An 18,032-nucleotide genomic window follows, 5' to 3' on the forward strand; every position below is an offset into this window, starting at 1 on the left:
CGGTTACATTCTTTGACAACTATTGCAAGAAGTCAAAGCAAGGAGACAGTAACTTACTTTTATATCCTTGCATTGGATATACAGGGTGTCCACAAGGTCTGGGTACATGGAGTAAATAAAATCATAACATAAACAATTAAATATAAGAAATAATAATTTCTTAAAGTATGTGTTAATCCACATGTACTCAGACTTTGTGGACACACTGTATAACAAAGCAGTGGGGGGGGGAGAAAGTATATATATGATGCACTACTATTACTATTACACGAGACTCAACACTATATGAAAGGCTCACAGTGAACTGCTTACCAACTTGAACTGCTAATTGCTCACAGTTCTTTAATTTATAACAATGAGTCAGTCCACCTTTAGTCACTTGGTGGGTGGTCGGAATCCTTACACAAATACATACATATAGGCACAGATGTGGCTGTGTGGTAAGGAGCTTACTTCCCAACCACTTGGTTCTGTGTTCAGTCTCACTGTGTGGTACTTTGGACAAGTGTCTTCTATCATAGCCTTGGGCCAACCAAAACCTTGTGAGTGGATTTGGTAGACAAAAACTGAAAGAAGCCCACTATGTGTGTGTATTAGTGTCTAGGTTTGTCCTCTCACCACCACTTGACAACCAGTGTTGGTGTGTTATGTCCTGTAACTTAACATTTTGGCATAAGTGATTGATAGAATAAGTACTAATCTTAAAAAATAAGTCCTGGGGTTGATTTGTTCAATTAAAAACCCTTAAAGGTGGTGCCCCCAGCATGCGCGCAGTCAAATTACTGAAACAAGTAAAAGATATATATATATACAATGGACTTCCTTTAGTTTCCATTTACCGAATTCACTCACAAGGCTTTGGTTGGCCTGAGGCTATAGTCAAAGTCACTTGCTCAAAGTACCACACAGTGGGACTGAACCTGGAACCATGTGGTATGGAAGTAAACTGCTTTCCACACAACCATACCTAGGCCTCCTCTATTTATTTTTCATATAAATAACCCTACAGCAAAAACCTGTCCTTGTTGCTTTATCATACTTTAATCTCTCATCATCTGGCAAAAAAGCCATCTTCCTCAATACTATCCACCACCTCAGTTGAGGGGGTCTTGTCTTGCAAATTACCTGATGACCTCACTGGTGGCAGTGCCACCTAAAATTGCACCCAATACATTCTGTAAAGTAGTTGGCATTAGGATGAGCATCAAGCCATAGAAGCCATGCCAAACCAGACATAAGAGCTTGTCCCAGTTATCAGGCCTTTACTTCTTATTTCTTTACTGCCCACAAGGGGCTATACACAGAAGGGACAAACAAGGACAAACAAACAGATTAAGTCGATTATATCGACCCCAGTGCGTAACTGGTACTTATTTAATCGACCCCAAAAGGATGAAAGGCGAAGTCGACCTTGGCGTAATTTGAACTCAGAACATAACGGCAGACGAAATACCGCTAAGCATTTCGCCCGGCGTGCTAACGTTTCTGCCAGCTCACCGCCGTTCAGGCCTTTACTTCTTGTCAAACCATTCAACCCATACCCTAATGGAAGATGGACTTTAAATGGTAGTAGTGATGATGATATAAGCATATAATTGTATATTAGAAAAGCATCTAAATATTTCTGCTTTGTATTTTTCTCAAAGGTAATTTAGGTGTAGCAAGTGAGTTTTTCTTTGTTCGTTTATTCAGTTTCTCAAGCCATAGACTTATAAAGTAATAAAATCAAACAAATCTCCATTATATTGTAATTTGTAGACAGAACTAAGTTTTGTTTCGGTCAAAACATCTGAGAAATATTAACTAATAATTTGTTTAGCTTTGGGAAAGCGGTGAATCCCAGTACATTTGCTCCAACTATTCACATGTAAATATTTAAATTTCCATAATTCTATATTTTTCATGGTGTTAAAGAAAAAACAAAAAAACGAGCAATAATTTGAAAAAGATACATGAAATATCATCATCATCATCATTTAATGTCCGCCTTCCATGCTAGCATGGGTTGGACGATTTGACTGTGGATTGGCGAAGCTGATGGCTACACCAGACTAAAAAAAAAAAACTATATTTTTCATCCTGCTATATCAAAAGATATAGCAGGATGAAAAATATTGAACTTTGTAAGATCAAATGATCTTAACAATTTCTGCTTTGAGAACCAGGTCATCAGCATACAAAAGGGACAGGTCATCAGCATACAAAAGGGACAGGTCATCAGCATACAAAAGGGACAGGTCATCAGCATACAAAAGGGACAGGTCGGCATCTGTTCTTGAACTGATTTGTGACTGACTTTGGAACAAAAATGAAAATGAAGCTGAGAAAAGAACCTCCTTAGTTGTCATTCAAGTGAATGCACCCTGTTAATTTCCACTCTACTTTTAGCATCCTCCTTGTGGTCTGCTCGTGTTTTCTATTGATTATTAGAATACAATGTTGGTACTGTTAAACTGTTAAACACTTTTGCCAATGAAACCACCTCTTCATGGTTGCTTGACCTGTCAAAAATAACAACCAAATCTTAGGGAAGCCACTTTTAATCATAAAGTCATGAACACATTGTAAAAGGTAGTCTTAGATGATAAGATGAGCTGTTTATGGTTAGAGCACTCTTGATCACAGTTAATTTGATACTAACCAACATGAGCCAACTTGAACTAGAAATAGCAGCTAAATACTCTTCAAATCCTCTTGTACTTCTGTATTAAGAGCAGAAAGGACACATTAGATAATATCTTTTCTTTTTTTTAAATGAAAGTTACTAGTTCAGCATGCAGCAAAATACACTACATCATGAACATATTCTCTCAATCTATCCCCTTCTCATTTCCTAGCATTGAGTTCTACCCATGATTGACATTGAGACCAGTCTAGGATCTATTCTCTCCATCTTCCATGGAAATGTCATAGATTTCTCTTTCCAGGTATCATCCTCTCCAGACAGATCTTGGAAACAGCACATGCTGAATGCTTGATGTCGCCAAACAGTTTCGAAGAAGTTGCTTTTAACTTTACTAAAAATTGGTGGTGTGACAGCTAGAAGGAGAAATGACTGCACTGGCACTGAGCAGATACTCATTTTTAGATGGAGCAATGTGAAATGAAACCTTGTTCAAGGAAACAATGCACTATCCAGTCCAGGAACTGAACCCATGACCTTGTGACTGCGAGCCTCCACACCCTAATCACTAAACCTTTGTACAAATATTGAAATAGCTAGAAACATTCAGTCTCTCACCTATGCTCTATGTGGAAAACATCTAAACACTCTTGCTTTCATTGTATCTACAAATGTATGTTTTTGTATATTTAACATTTTGACCCTGTCAATTTAGTCTTAGATACCCTTAAAAAAACAGTGATGGCTGTTACAGATGTAATGCCTCTGAACATAGGGGCAGTCTGGGGCTTAACAACAACAACTTCTTTCATTTTGCATGTTAATTCACTTGATTCTAACATTTCTATTAAATTCTTTTCCCTTATACTTTCTACATTGATGCTACTTTTCTTGCTGCAAGTCAGCTGAAAAGAATATAAAGGCATTAATGTTAGTTAAGTTTCTTCTTGTTAACAGTCAAAGAAGTGTTCCTGTCTTTTCTGTATCTATCACTCCAAGACATATGCCCAGCTCTGTTAATGCTGTTGGTGGTAATTCTATATATATATTTTTTTCTAATTTGCACATTTTATTCTGACTGAGGCATTACAAACTGGAGACCTTAGTTTAGCAAATACCGTGTTGTAGTAGTCTAGATCAGGGGTTTTCAAACTGTGGTCCACGGACCACAGGGGGTCCGTGGACAGCAAATACTTTTTATGGGCAATTTGATTTTATATGTTTTTTAATCGAAATCTTTTAATTGACAATAAACCTATTTGTTAAATACTGTTAAATAAATAAATGCAAAGATATATGTTATTTTAAGCAAATATTTATGTATAAATTTCATAAGTGTTTATAAGGGGGTCCCTAAGGTAAAGCCTGAAATATAAAGGGGTCTGCAAGTCAAAAAGTTTGAAAACCCCTGGTCTAGATGTACTTATCCTGGCTTCATCACTAAACAATTCATTTTTAAAAACTAAGAAAACAGGAAAGTGTTAAGATGCTTTCCACATAGAGCATAGAAGAGAGATTAGATATTTCTAGAAGTTGTGTGGCTTAGTGTTTAGAGTGTTAGGTTCACAATCACATGGTTATGGGTTTGATTTCTGGACTGAGCAGTGTATTATTTTCTTGAGTAAAGTTTCATTTCATATTACAAAACGTGGCCTCTTAACACCAACACAGCTCCAACAACTAAGTCAGTAGTTGGGAAACTGCAGGACCAGCCCAGAAAGCCAACTTTCCCAGAGAGGAAGAAGTAATCATACATGGCTGGATATCTTCTGTAATGTAATTCTTCGTCACCTGGGCTCACACTGACTGTAGTTCTTCATCACCTGACTTCACACCGACAGTAGTACTTTGTCACCCAGCTTCACACCTGGTCAACTGACCACCATGCATTCACTCACCAGTTCATGTAGTCCATCTCAGTAAAAGCATGCCAAAAACATGCAGCAGGCTTTAAATCAAACACTTGATCAATGAACATTATTTCTAATTAGAATTAATCATGGATCCATTATTCATTTTCTCTTGTGGAACTAGAGAAAAGTATTCCAAGTAGTATCGTTTTAAATTGATACTACTAATTGTGAAGTTGCATGGTTCAGTGGTTAAAGCATTGGGCTCACAATCATATGGTAGTGAGTCTGATTCCCAGACTGGGCTGTGTGTTGTGTTCTTAAGCAAGACACTTATGCCTTTCTACAGATATATTTGTATGAACTGCATGAGGATTTAAGAGTTTTGGCCTTAATTCAGATCACACAACATTTGTGTGATTTATGGTATTTATTTTGATTTCAGAATTTTTACATAATGTCAACTAGTCAGCTGTGAATTCTCAAGTGAAAATAAGAAATATTTCCTGATAAGTTTCACTGTGTGTTTTTGCCTAGAGTCATAACATACAATATATGGTAGAGTTTAAACTCATGACTTTTGTTAAAAGTTCTTCACCTTAACCGCTCAGACTATTTTCTTCCTGGCAAACAAAGAACAAAAGTTATTTTTATATAAGACATTTGAAATGGAGAAATTTAGTACACATTCAATTAAATTCTCAATCTTTAATGTTGATTTGACATTTCTAATAGCCATAAAATTTTTCTCTAAGTTCTAGAGGATATAGAAAAGTAGTAAAGTGTCTTTGAAAAAAATAATTGTTAGTATAAGCACAGGAGTGGCTGTGTGGTAAGTAGCTTGCTTACCAACCACATGGTTCCGGGTTCAGTCCCACTGCGTGGCACCTTGGGCAAGTGTCTTCTACTATAGCTTCGGGCCGACCAAAGCCTTGTGAGTGGATTTGGTGGACAGAAACTGAAAGAAGCCCGTCATATATATGTATGTTTGTGTGTCTGTGTTTGTCACCCCCACCATCGCTTGACAACCAATGGTGGTGTGTTTACGTCCCTGTAACTTAGCAGTTCGGCAAAAAGAGACCGATAGAATAAGTATTAGGCTTCCAAAGAATAAGTCCTGGGTTCGATTTGCTCGACTAAAAGGCGGTGCTCCAGCATGGCCGCAGTCAAATGACTGAAACAAGTAAAAGAGTAAAAAAAAAAAAAGAGTATTATGATAACATAACACAAGAAATCTTATATCAGTAACACACACTCATGTGTTTAATACTATGAATATACTTAGTATAATGAATGTATTTTCAGCTAAATTCACAGTTATAATGTATGTTTGAGTCGAGTCCTGTATAATATTTTATCTCAGATTATAACTACATTGCCACATATGCAAAGTGCCCCATTTTCTGAGAGTAGTTAGGATATTTAAAGTAACACCTATTTCCGAAAGACATTTTTATCGAGCACTTGATGATGTAGTTATTCATGCGGTTGAGTGAAGTAGCTTAATCTTTCATGTTTCTTCCACAAACTCCTTTGCTTACTTTAAAATGAGAATCCCATTTTTAAACTTTACATCATAACAACATACTTACCAGACTTACTACAAAGATATGATGGCTTTGGCGAGAATGACAACTGAACAATTCTTTGATTGGCTATTTCTGTGCCATTAGTAACATTAGTCTATTTTTGCTGATGTGTTCAAGGTTACTCATTAATAACAATGCTTACAACTAATAATGTGTTGCATATGTGGACTTTTGTGTCTGCAATCATTTTATTTCACTTATAACAGCAAAAGCAACACATTTTTATTGTATAACTCTTTTACTCTTTCACTTGTTTCAGTCATTTGACTGTGGCCATGCTGGAGCACCGCCTTTAGTCGAACTAATCAACCCCAGGACTTATTCTTTGTAAGCTTAGTACTTATTCTATCGGTCTTTTTTGCCGAACTGCTAAGTTACAGGGACGTAAACACACCAGCATCGGTTGTCAAGTGATGTTGGAGGGACAAATACAGACACACAAACATACACACACACACATATATATATACATATATACAACGGGCTTCTTTCAGTTTCTGTCTACCAAATCCACTCACAAGGCTTTGGTCGGCCTGAGACTATAGTAGAAGACACTTGCCCAAGATGCCACACAGTGGGATTGAACCCAGAACCATGTGGTTGGTAAGCAAGTTACTTACCACACAGCCACTCCTGCGCCTATATGTACGCATATAATGAATTTTTTGTGGAAAAGTAGTAGAGAGGCATGGCTATGTGGTACAAAGTTTTCCACGCGGCTCTGGCACTTTAGTGAGTGTCTTCTATTATAGCCTCAGGCCAACCAAAGCCTTGTGAATGGATTTGGTAGATGGAAACTGAAAGAAGCCTATGCAATTGTGTTTGTTCCCCAACACTGCCTGACAACTGGTGTTGGTTTCTTTGTGCCCCTATGACTTAGTGGTTCAGCAAAAGAGACCAATAGAATAAGTACTTGGCTTAAAGTACTGAGGTTTATTTGTTCGACTAAAAATCCTTCAAGGGTGGTGCCCCAGTATGGACACAATCCAATGAATGAAACAAGCAAAAGATAAAAGATTTAATAATGTATTTTAGTCACAAATGGTGTTACCATATTTGATGGCATAAAAGATGCATGGGCATATTAGATGCACCCCAATTTCTGCAGCACATATTCAGGAAAAAAAATGGTTTTGGCATATTAAAGCAATGTAGCATTACTTTACAAAACATTACAAAAATACTATATCTTTAGCAGAAGACATTATAAAAAATGTAAGTTAGCAGTACAGCTGAACATAAAACAAAAAGTCAAGCGAAGTAGAAAAATCTGTCTTGTTTAATATTGGCCTATAATAGTGAGTGACAGGGACGAAATTAGCTTGGGGCGGGGGAAAACCCAGCTTTGCATATGGGATCTGGGGTGATTTTTTGAGACTTTTTTTTGGTTTTGGAAAAAGCGTGCATCTTGTATGCCACCCAACATGGTATATGTTTTTAAGAGACTACATTTATATGTGTCTCTGTGAACATGACAACTGTGTCTTTTAAGAAGTGAGTTTTCTCACCAGTAAGAGTCTGCATCTTTGTGTAGTAGAGTATCTGCATGAAATATTTAGTAGAGAATTTGAACTCAGTACTACAAGCATATGAAACACTTGTCAATAATATAGTAAGGTGATGAGCTTCCAGAATCGTTAGCACGCCAGGAAAACTGTTGAGCAGCATTTTATCTGTCCTTACCTTCTGAGTTCAAATTCCACTGTGGTTGCAATGTAATTAACTTATCCCCTCCCCAGAATTGCTGGCCTTGTGCCAAAATTTGAAATTAATAATATAGTGCTCTTACTACTCACTGTTATGGACTGGGCCTATTCACAATGTCCTTTTTATATCTTTATTGATTGGGTCATTTGATAGTTAAGTGTCCTAGAAACGGGCACTTGGCTACACTTGTGATAATCTATCACTGTACTGACTCAGTCATTTGTAGCTGTCTGCATAATAAAGCTTCAAATAGATTTTATCTGTTTGAAGTATTGACACATCGGACTATGTCATATATTACATGGTAGAGAGAGGAAAGTGGTGCGTGGATAAGATACTACTTCATGTCTACTGCAGTCACATCACACAGTAGGTCACCGAAAATTATGTGTCTGTTTTACCTAAATATGGAAAATGAGTACCTGCAATAGACCAAAGATAGCTTTTGCATCTATATATAGGTAACACTAGTCAATATAAATTCCATTAATAGAAAGATATAGACGTAGGCATGGGTGTGTGGTAAGAAGTTTGCTTTCGAACCACATGATCCCAAGTTCAGTCTCATTGTGTGGCACTTTGGGCAAGTGTCTTCTACCATATCCTCAGGCCAACCAAAGCCTTATGAGTATATTTGGTAGACAAAAACTGAAAGAAGCCCATCATATATATATATATATATATACGTCTGTGTCTGTGTTTGTCTCCCCGCCACCACTTCACAACTGGTGTTGGTGTGTTTTCACATCCCTGTAACTTAGCAGTTCAGCAAAAGAGATCAATAGAATAAGTACCAGGCTTTAAAGAATAAGTCCTGGGGTAGATGTATTCAACTAAAGATTCTTCAAGGTGGTGCCCCAGCTTGGCCACTGTTTAAAGACTGAAACAAGTAAAAGATTAAAAGATATTAAAACAAGAGTTTTGTTAGGGAACATTTTCAAAGATTTTTATCACGCAAGTCAATAAATATTACATTCATAAAAAGTTAGTAAAACAATAATTATACTCTTTACTCTCTTTTACTTGTTTCAGTCATTTGACTGTGGCCATGCTGGAGCACCGCCTTTAGTCGAGCAAATCGACTCCAGGACTAATTCTTTGGAAGCCTAGTATTTATTCTATCGGTCTCTTTTTGCCGAAACACTAAGTTACGGGGACGTAAACACACCAGCATTGGTTGTCAAGCGATGGTGGGGGGAAAAACACAGACACACATATACATATATACGACGGGCTTCTTTCAGTTTCCGTCTACCAAATCCACTCACAAGGCTTTGGTCGGACCGAGGCTATAGTAGAAGACACTTGCCCAAGGTGCCACGCAGTGGGACTGAACCCGGAACCATGTGGTTGGTAAGCAAGCTACTTACCACACAGCCACTCCTGCGCTTGAACATCGAAACTCTAATAAGCAATTATTACATAATGAGGAAAAACAATGCTACTTCATTGGCTAGTATTATTTTAACCCTTTAACATTCAGATTGTTCTGTCAAATGTAATGTTTATTCATTCACATTGTTTTGAATTAAGCATGAATTATCTTGTAACTTCACGGTTTCAATGATGTGACTGTTTATTTTTACAATGACATAGTAGGGTGTGTACGAGAGGCCAGATCTAGCTGGTTTCACCATAAAACAGATAGAATATTTTAGCCTGATATGGCTGGTTTAAATGCTAAAAGGTTTAACATTTTGGCAAGTTTGGGAGGCAACTTGAGATATGTTTTGATCTTATTAGACCTCCTCAGTCAAGCAAAGACTTTACTGTATTTGCAGGTGGCATCTCTGAGTAATTTCTTTAGTCAGTGATTTATTTCTTTAAATATGCTATTTTTTTCTGTACTTACTCATGTTCAGTTTGCACATCTTCATAATTATCTAATCACTACTTCAGCAAGTGTAATGAAATCCTATTTGCAGATGAGTTCTAATAAGGTAGAAACATGTCCAAAATTATCTCCTATACCTCAAAAAAATTAATATAAAATAGTTTTTGTCACAGAGCTGTTATTGTCTTTTCCTCACCACAGAGTAATTTTCATCTATGTTTTTTTTTTAATTATTCCTTTTTCTTACCCCAGATACTACTCAAAATGACTGTTCCATACCAGAGATAGACTATTGTGATGAAGAATTTATTTTTACCCGTTACACAGAAGGTTCACTTGTGTGGGCAAGAGTGGAAGGTTATCCTTGGTAAGTATTGCTACTAAGATTATCATATCTCGGCAACTGAAATATAGCACAACACTGAAAATTTGTAGTAACCTGCTAAAAATAACATCATTTTTACTTTTGGAACATAGTTTATAATTAGATAGATGCATACATACATACATACATAGACAAACAGACAGACTGGTTTATTGCTTACAATTGGCATAATATTTACGAAAAATATAAAGGTTGTTTAGTATGTCAATTAGATCATCATCGTCATCATCATCGTTTAACATCTGTTTTCCATGCTGGCATGGGTTAGATGGTTTGACTGGAGCTGGTAAGGCCAGGGGCTGGACCAAGCTCCATTGTCTGTTCTGGCATGGCTTCTATGGCTGGATGCCTTTCCTAATGCCAACCACTCCATAGAGCAGAATTTGAACTCAGAACGTAACGGCAGACGAAATACCGCTAAGCATTTCGCCCAGCGTGCTAACGTTTCTGCCAGCTCGCCACCTTATGGAAGATCAATAATAAATAACCGATGCATCATGTGGCTTATTAGTTAGAGTATTCAGCTCATGATCATAAGATTATGAGTTCAGTACCTAGCGATGCATTGTGTCCTTGAGCAATACACTTTATTTCACATTGCTCCAGTCCACTTCGCTGGCAAAAATTCTGTATCACGCTGAATCCCCATGAGAACTACGTTAAGGGTACTTGTGTCTGTGGAGTGCCACTCACTTGTTAATTTCATGAGCAGGCTGTTCTGTTGAGTGGATCATCTGGAACTCTTGTCTTTGTAGTCGATGGAGAACTAGATAAAATATGTATGGCTAAGGATCTTGCTTCTCAACCAAATGGTGTTCCATTCAGTCCCACCATATGGTACTTTGGACAAGTATCTTATGCTCTAACAATTCTGAAATGAACATTTTATGTGACTGTGTATATAAGTTGATATCTGAACCTATTGAAAATTTTACGGAAACAACAAGAAATTATCTTGTTAAAACATCGGACATAAAAATCTAAACACTTGGCTGTGTGGTTAAGAAGCTCGTTTGACAACCAGATGGTTTTGGGTTCAGTCCCACTGTACAGCACCTGGTGCAAGTGTCTTCTACTGTAACCGCGAACCAGACAATACTTTGTGAGTGAATTTTGTAGACAGAAACTCTATGGAAGCCCATCATGTGTATATGTGTGTGTGTGTGTGTGTCCACCACTGCTTGACAGCCAGTGTTAACTTGTTTACATCCTAAGTTTAGTAGTTTTGAAAACGAGATCAATACCAGACTTTAAAAAATAAATACTGAAGTCAATTTGTTTGACTAAATCCTTGAAGGTGGTGTCCCTGCATAGCTGCTGTTCAATGAGTGAAAAAGTAAAAGATGGGGAAAAAAAAAAACAGAACACAGTCAAGCATTAAACTAGCTTGCAAGGTAATGCATTGTATATGCTAGTGACTCATGCTCTCTACTTGAACTTATCCAAGTGAAATCTTATCAGTGTGGTCATGAATCACAATGCATTATACAGAAATGGACTAAACATAATAAACAATTTTACTGAATGTCTCTCAATGAGAAGACATTTTCTATTTTTTCCATGATTGATAGTAAAGAAAATAAGTGCTGTACTTTCCTACATGATGTTAAAACTCAAATCTGTAAATGGTTTTAGTGATAAATGTGAACATTGTCGTTATCTTATCCAGCGAGCATAATGCAAAAAATAAACAAATAAATAAATAAAATACAAAAATTTTTTAAAAACCAGTCGTTCATAAGCCATACTATATAGATGTGAGAAGTGTTTGTTCCATATATGCAATGCAGAATTGGTTTTAGCTAGATCATTTATAATGCACAAAGTTACTTTCATGGTTTTATAATTTTTTATGAGTTGGCAAATAATTAAACAACAAATCCCTCTTTTAAAATGGTGATTCCTATTGTGCACAGGCATGGCTGTGTGATTAAGAAGTTTGTTTTGGGGTCTGATTCCACCTTACAGCACCTTGAGCAAGATGTCTTGTACCCTATCATAGGTAGAGACCTGTTGTATGTGTGTACGTATATATATATATATATATATATATATATATATATATATATATATATATATATCATCATCATCATCATCATCGTTTAACGTCCGCTTTCCATGCTAGCATGGGTTGGACGATTTGACTGAGGACTGGTGAAACCGGATGGCAACACCAGGCTCCAATGTGATTTGGCAGAGTTTCTACAGCTGGATGCCCTTCCTAACGCCAACCACTCAGAGAGTGTAGTGGGTGCTTTTACGTGTCACCCGCACGAAGGCCAGTCAGGCAGTACTGGCAACGGCCACGCTCAAAATGGTGTCATCATCATCATCATTTAATGTCCATTTTCCATGCTGGTATCGGTTGGACAGTTTGACAGGGGTTGGCTAGGCAGAAGACTGCACCAAGCTTCGCTGTCTGTTTTGGCAAGGTTTTTATGGCTAGCTGCCCTTCCTAATACCAACCACCTTACAGATTGAATTGAGTGCCTTTTATGTGGCACCAGCTCCAGCGAGGCCTGTTTTGGCATAGTTTTTACAGCAACAGAAACAGGTGTGTTGCTGTAGAGGAGATACATGGTTGCCCAATCAGAGGGTGAGAGCAAGAGAAAGAGAGTGAATGATCGAGAATGAGAAAACGAGTGGAAGAGAATGAGAGGGTGAGAGTGCAAGTGAGAGCTGGAGAGAGATGGTGGTGAAGTGTCGGGACATACCCTCAAAGTATGGGGGATCAGAATACAAGTGGGATGGTAGAGTATTGCCAAGGGTACATGAGTAGGGAGTAGGGACTTCTCATGAATATAAAAAGGGGGGGGGTGAATGCAGTGACTGGTGAGACATGGGTATATGGAGGAGATGGGGGACAACAGGATTGGGGAGTGAGAGATAAGCATAGTGCATTGGCCAGTCCGTTGGTTACACGTGGTTGGGAAGCAAGCTTCTTACCACAGCCACTCCTGCGCCTGGTAAACACGCAATTAATAAACAGACAAATGAACAAACCAAGGCCTAATGTAATGCAGCCAAAGCATAGTGGTACACACTTGGTTTTGTTTTGTCAACTGACAAACTACTTAATGCACTAAAAATATATTGTGTTTATTTAAGAGTTATTAAAAGATTTGAATAATATTTTTTCTGAATAACATACACACACTTACACACACACATACTCACACAGGCATGCATACATCTTTTTACTTGTTTGAGTCACTAAACTGCAGCCATGCTGGGGCATCCCCTTGAAGAATATTTAGTTGAGTGAATCAGCCCCAGTACTTTTCTTTTTAAGCCTGGCACTTATTCTTAGAGTTCTTTGCTGAACCACTAAACACAGGAACACCGGTTGTCAAGTAGATACAGAGAGAGAGACACACACACACACACTAACATTTACATAGGCATGCATACATCTTTTTATTTGTTTCAGTCACTAGATTATTATAGCCATGCTGGGGCACCACCTTGAAGAATTTTTTGAGTAAATCGACCCCCCACCCCACCAGTACCTTTTTTTTTCTTTTAAGCCTGGTATTTATTCTATCGAACTCTTTGCTGAACCACTCAGTTTTGGGGACATAAACACACCAACACCCGTTGTCAAGCAGTGGTGGGGGCACAAACACAGGCACAAAGACACACGCACGTGTGTTTGTGTGTTTGACCCTCTGGTCAATAACTGATGAGGATTTGGTGACCTTGTGTGTCTGTTTCCTATTGGAGCAAATTAGGCTTACAGCTGTTTCCGAGAAGCAAGCCTTTTAATTGCACATCAACACACACACACATGACAGGCTACCAAATCCACCTACAAGGCTTTGGTTGGCCTGCCACTTTAATAGAAGACACTTGCCTAATATATTTAGAAGTAGTTATTTATAAAAAAATTAGGGAGTTGCAGTTTGCTTGCAGCATTGCAGAATATAGAACTAGCCTTCTATCACAACAAGGGTTCCAATTGATCCGATCAATGGAACAGCTGGCTCGTGAAATTAATGTGCAAGTGGCTGAGCACTCCACTGACACGTGTACCTTTAATGTAGTTTGAAAGGATATTTAGCAGAACACAGAATGTGACAAGGCTGGCCCTTTGAATTACAGGTACAACTCATTTTTACCAGCTGAGTAGACTGGAGCAACGTGAAATAACGTGTCTTGCTCCAAGACACAATGCACCACCAGGAATCGAACCAGCAACCTTATGATTGTCAGCCAAATACCCTAACCAACAAGTCACATGCCATACAGAATATAAAATAAAACCCAAATGCAGTGATGTAGAAAGCCATGACAATGCAATTAATTGCAGATTAAATATTCACCCCAGACACATGTTAGGCATTCATAATCTTGAATTATTAGATATCTCTGTCTGTTTGGCAGAATTTTAGTTCGCTGGCTGACTGCTAATTCCCATTAGTGATCTTACTCTGTGTTTGGTATCCTTTGTTTATATCTTTTCTGTATTAAGTTTGGTGTGTTCCTAAGTATTTTTGCTATTGCTTATATTTTACCCATTACTAAGGTGGGTGAGCTTGCAGAATCATTAATATGCTGGACAAAATGCTTCACAGTAATTTGTCCATTCTGAGTTCAAATTCCACCGAGGTCGACTTTGCCTTTCATCCTTTTGAGGTCGATAAAATAAGTACTAGTCATGTACTGGGGTTGATGTAATTGACTTGCTCCCTCCCTGACATTTCAGGCCTTGTGCCTTTTGTAGAAAGGAGTATTTTACTTGTTCCTTATTTCTGAATATGACTACTACTGAATGTTGGTAAGTTTCTAGCAAATGGAACATGCAATATAAGTTTGAGTTACCAATTGTGCCATTCTGTTTCAGTTGTTCCTTATGTTTGCAATAAATTAAAGGGGAATGATGAACTGCCATTGCCGTTGACATACTACATAATATAAATAATAATGATAAGAAGAAGAAGATGAATGCAGTACCAGACAGTGGCTCTCATGGCTTCTAATCTTAACTGTTTTGTCTTGGTGTAAAAGATGGGCTACAGCAAATATTCTGTTCGGTACCACAGATTTGCTTGCCAATTGTTTGACCTTAACCAGTTGAACATGTCCCTTAGTGGATGATATGTGTGTCTCTGATCACAAGTAGGAGAAGTAGGTGGGGGCATCATAGCCATGTGTTGAGAGGGATTCTTTTGGGTCTGTATGATTCACTTCTGGAAACACGGGTGTTTCATTTATCATCCTTAAATAAATCTTATTCAGGGCTCTTTGAGCAGGATGGGCTAGTCAACCCGAAGAAAATTCTAACTGGACCCCCACCTGCAAGATCATGCTCTGTTTATCTTGATATGAGATAACCATGTCGCCACATATGGTTGTGATGCATGTGCCTGGTGTACCCTTATCAGACGGGTAGTCATGACGGGTATATTGGGCTTTGTATATTTGTACCCTGTATCACTTTGATGGTATGCATTGCTTTCTCACTCAATAATAATAATAATAATAATCATTGTCATCTGCTGCCACCATTGTCTGTAGTTTAATATCTGCTTTTGCATGGATCAGACAGCTTACTGAGGCAAATTTTCTATGGCTTGATGCCCGTTTTGTTGTCAACCTTCACCTGTTGATGCCCTTGTTGTCAACCTTCACCTGTTTCTAAATTAGATAATATTCCCCCCTGGCCAGATATGTTTTTGCAGAAGAGTGGAAATGAATGATGCTGCTTGTATAACAGTGACACTCATTTACGGCTACCATGCAATTTCAAGACAAGAAAATACAAACATACACACATTCACATACACATACATATGCAATGGGCTTCTTTTAATTACTGTCTACCAAACACACTCACAAGGCTTTGGTTGTCCCAGGGCTATATTAGAAGACACTTGCCCAGGGTGCCATGCTGTGGGACTGAACCCAAAACCATGTTGTCAGGAAACAGTTCTTGACTACACAGCCCGTAACCTACAAAGTCTTATGTGATACTTTACTTTTTTTTTCTTTTGTATCTGCCAAATGCTTAGCAACTAATGATAGTGTAAAATGTTTCCGAATTAAGCAAACATTTATATCAATGCACTTGAAAATGGATTTGTTAAAGAAATACAGATAACAGCAGTATTTTGTGAAATGCACATGAAATAAACACTGGTGATGTTTAACCCCATTCAGAAACTGTAGGAGCTTCTCAGAGATATTGCAAAATTTTCTGAATCCATTACAATGTTTGGAAACCCTTCTGTATGATCAGCCAGTATTTCAGAGTTACAGATATTTTGCCCCTTAGGCAAAAAGCAAGCATGGAATAATCCTAGAGATAATAAGAAGACCTTGAATCATGGCATAACATTACTTTAACTGGGTATATTTTAACCCTTTAGCATTCAAATTACTTTGTTTTCAAGTAATCCATTCATTGTCTTATAGCTTTGAGATTTTGATTATGTGATGTTTTATTTTCAGCATGACATTGTAGGGTAAGTGTGAGAGGCTGGATTTGGTTGAATTCAATATAAAACCAGTAGAATATTTGGGTTGGCTATGGCCAGTTTAAAAACTAAAGGATTAAGGAAAAATGGAAATGTGGTTGCTGAGATGAATTTTATGGATGGGTTCACATAATTTATTGGCATGGGAAGATAATCCAAAGCTAGTCCAACAGTCTTGCATTGGTAGTTATATTTGTGGCAGAATGATGCTGCAAGAAACAGATATAGTATTCATTAGTATAAAAGTATTTAAGAACAGGTTTGGATAATCCCATATATTTTCTCTGTTAACAGTCTGTTCATATTTGGTGTTGCACTCACAACGCACACACGTGCTTCAAGTAGAACAGATATTCCAGTTTAATTGCTTTAGTTCTCTTCATTTAAATTTAGATCAGCTGCAGTAAGAGTTTGATACAAAATAGAATTTGATTTTGATTTTTTTTTTCCCCCATTTCATATATTGACTCAGCTTGGCTGTGAGGTGAAGAAGTTTGCTTTGCAACCATATGATTTTGTGTTCAGTCCCACAGTGCGACACCTTGGGCAAGTGTTTTCTACTGTTGTACACCAGGCCAACCAATGCTTTATGAGTGAATTTAGTAGACAGAAACTTTGTGGAAGCCTGCCGTGTGTGTATGAATGTGTTTGTGTGTGTGTGTGTGTGTAAGGCTGTATGAATGGCTGTGTTTGTCCCTCCTCTGCCAATTGACAACCAATGTTGATTTGTTTACATTTCTATAACATTGCAGTGTGGCAAAAGCAACTTATAGTCTAAGTTCCAGGCTTAAAAAAAGGAAGTATTGGGGTCAGTTCGTTTGAAGTGGTGCCCCAGCATAGTCACAGTTCAATGACTGAAACAAGCAGATATCTACACTCAGTATAATTTTTCTTGTGTAATTCTATATTATCACAATTCCTGCTTTATGTCAGTGTCTTGTCTTTCTATTATCATTCTGTTATTATCATACTGTAATAATTTCTTCATATATTTCATATGAAACATTAGAAGATGTAAGAACTGGATATTTCAATATTTGCAGAATATCGAGTAGTCTTAGAACCAGAAAAAAGAATATTTGTAAAAATTTATGTTCACAATTTTTTGTGTGTTTGTTTGTTTTCGGTTACATTGTTATCTTCCCAACCACTTTGTGATTTCAGAATAATATAGCTGTGAACTAAAGGAGAAATCTTTACGAGTAATTGTATTCGTTGTTTTGTATGGTTTACAACAAATGTTGGTCATGTATGTGTGTGTGGGGGGGGGGGCACTGGTTTTATTACTGTTATTTCCAGCTAGTGTTTGTTGCACTCTTAACTCTTCCATAAGTTGATTTCCTAGTTTTTTTTTTTTTTAGTCTTTGTTGGTTGGACCGGTGGACCAATGGAGAAATTTGATTCATCACCATTAATATTGATTGAGAGTTGATGAGTTGGAAATCTAAAATCAATAAATAGACTCAGAGGCAGAATGCATTTACAAATTTTTAACCGTATGCATACAAAGAAAAAAACAAAAATTCAATCTCAGTGCATCTTGTATAATTTTATTTTGTTTTATATAT

At 37.5% G+C, this 18,032-nt stretch overlaps 1 protein-coding gene across 1 annotated transcript in view; it reads left to right on the plus strand.

Annotated features, from left to right (window-relative positions):
* Nucleotides 1-18,032, plus strand: part of LOC106878722 (putative uncharacterized protein DDB_G0282133) — a 142,405-nt gene that overhangs the window by 81,737 nt on the left and 42,636 nt on the right. Inside the window, exon 6 of the mRNA XM_052976837.1 lies at nt 9,856-9,970. Coding sequence (XP_052832797.1) covers nt 9,856-9,970 — 115 coding nt within the window. The remainder of the gene's footprint in view (nt 1-9,855; nt 9,971-18,032) is intronic.

The sequence above is a fragment of the Octopus bimaculoides genome, chromosome 25, assembly GCF_001194135.2.
Source record: "Octopus bimaculoides isolate UCB-OBI-ISO-001 chromosome 25, ASM119413v2, whole genome shotgun sequence".
NCBI classification, from domain to species: Eukaryota; Metazoa; Mollusca; class Cephalopoda; order Octopoda; family Octopodidae; genus Octopus; species Octopus bimaculoides.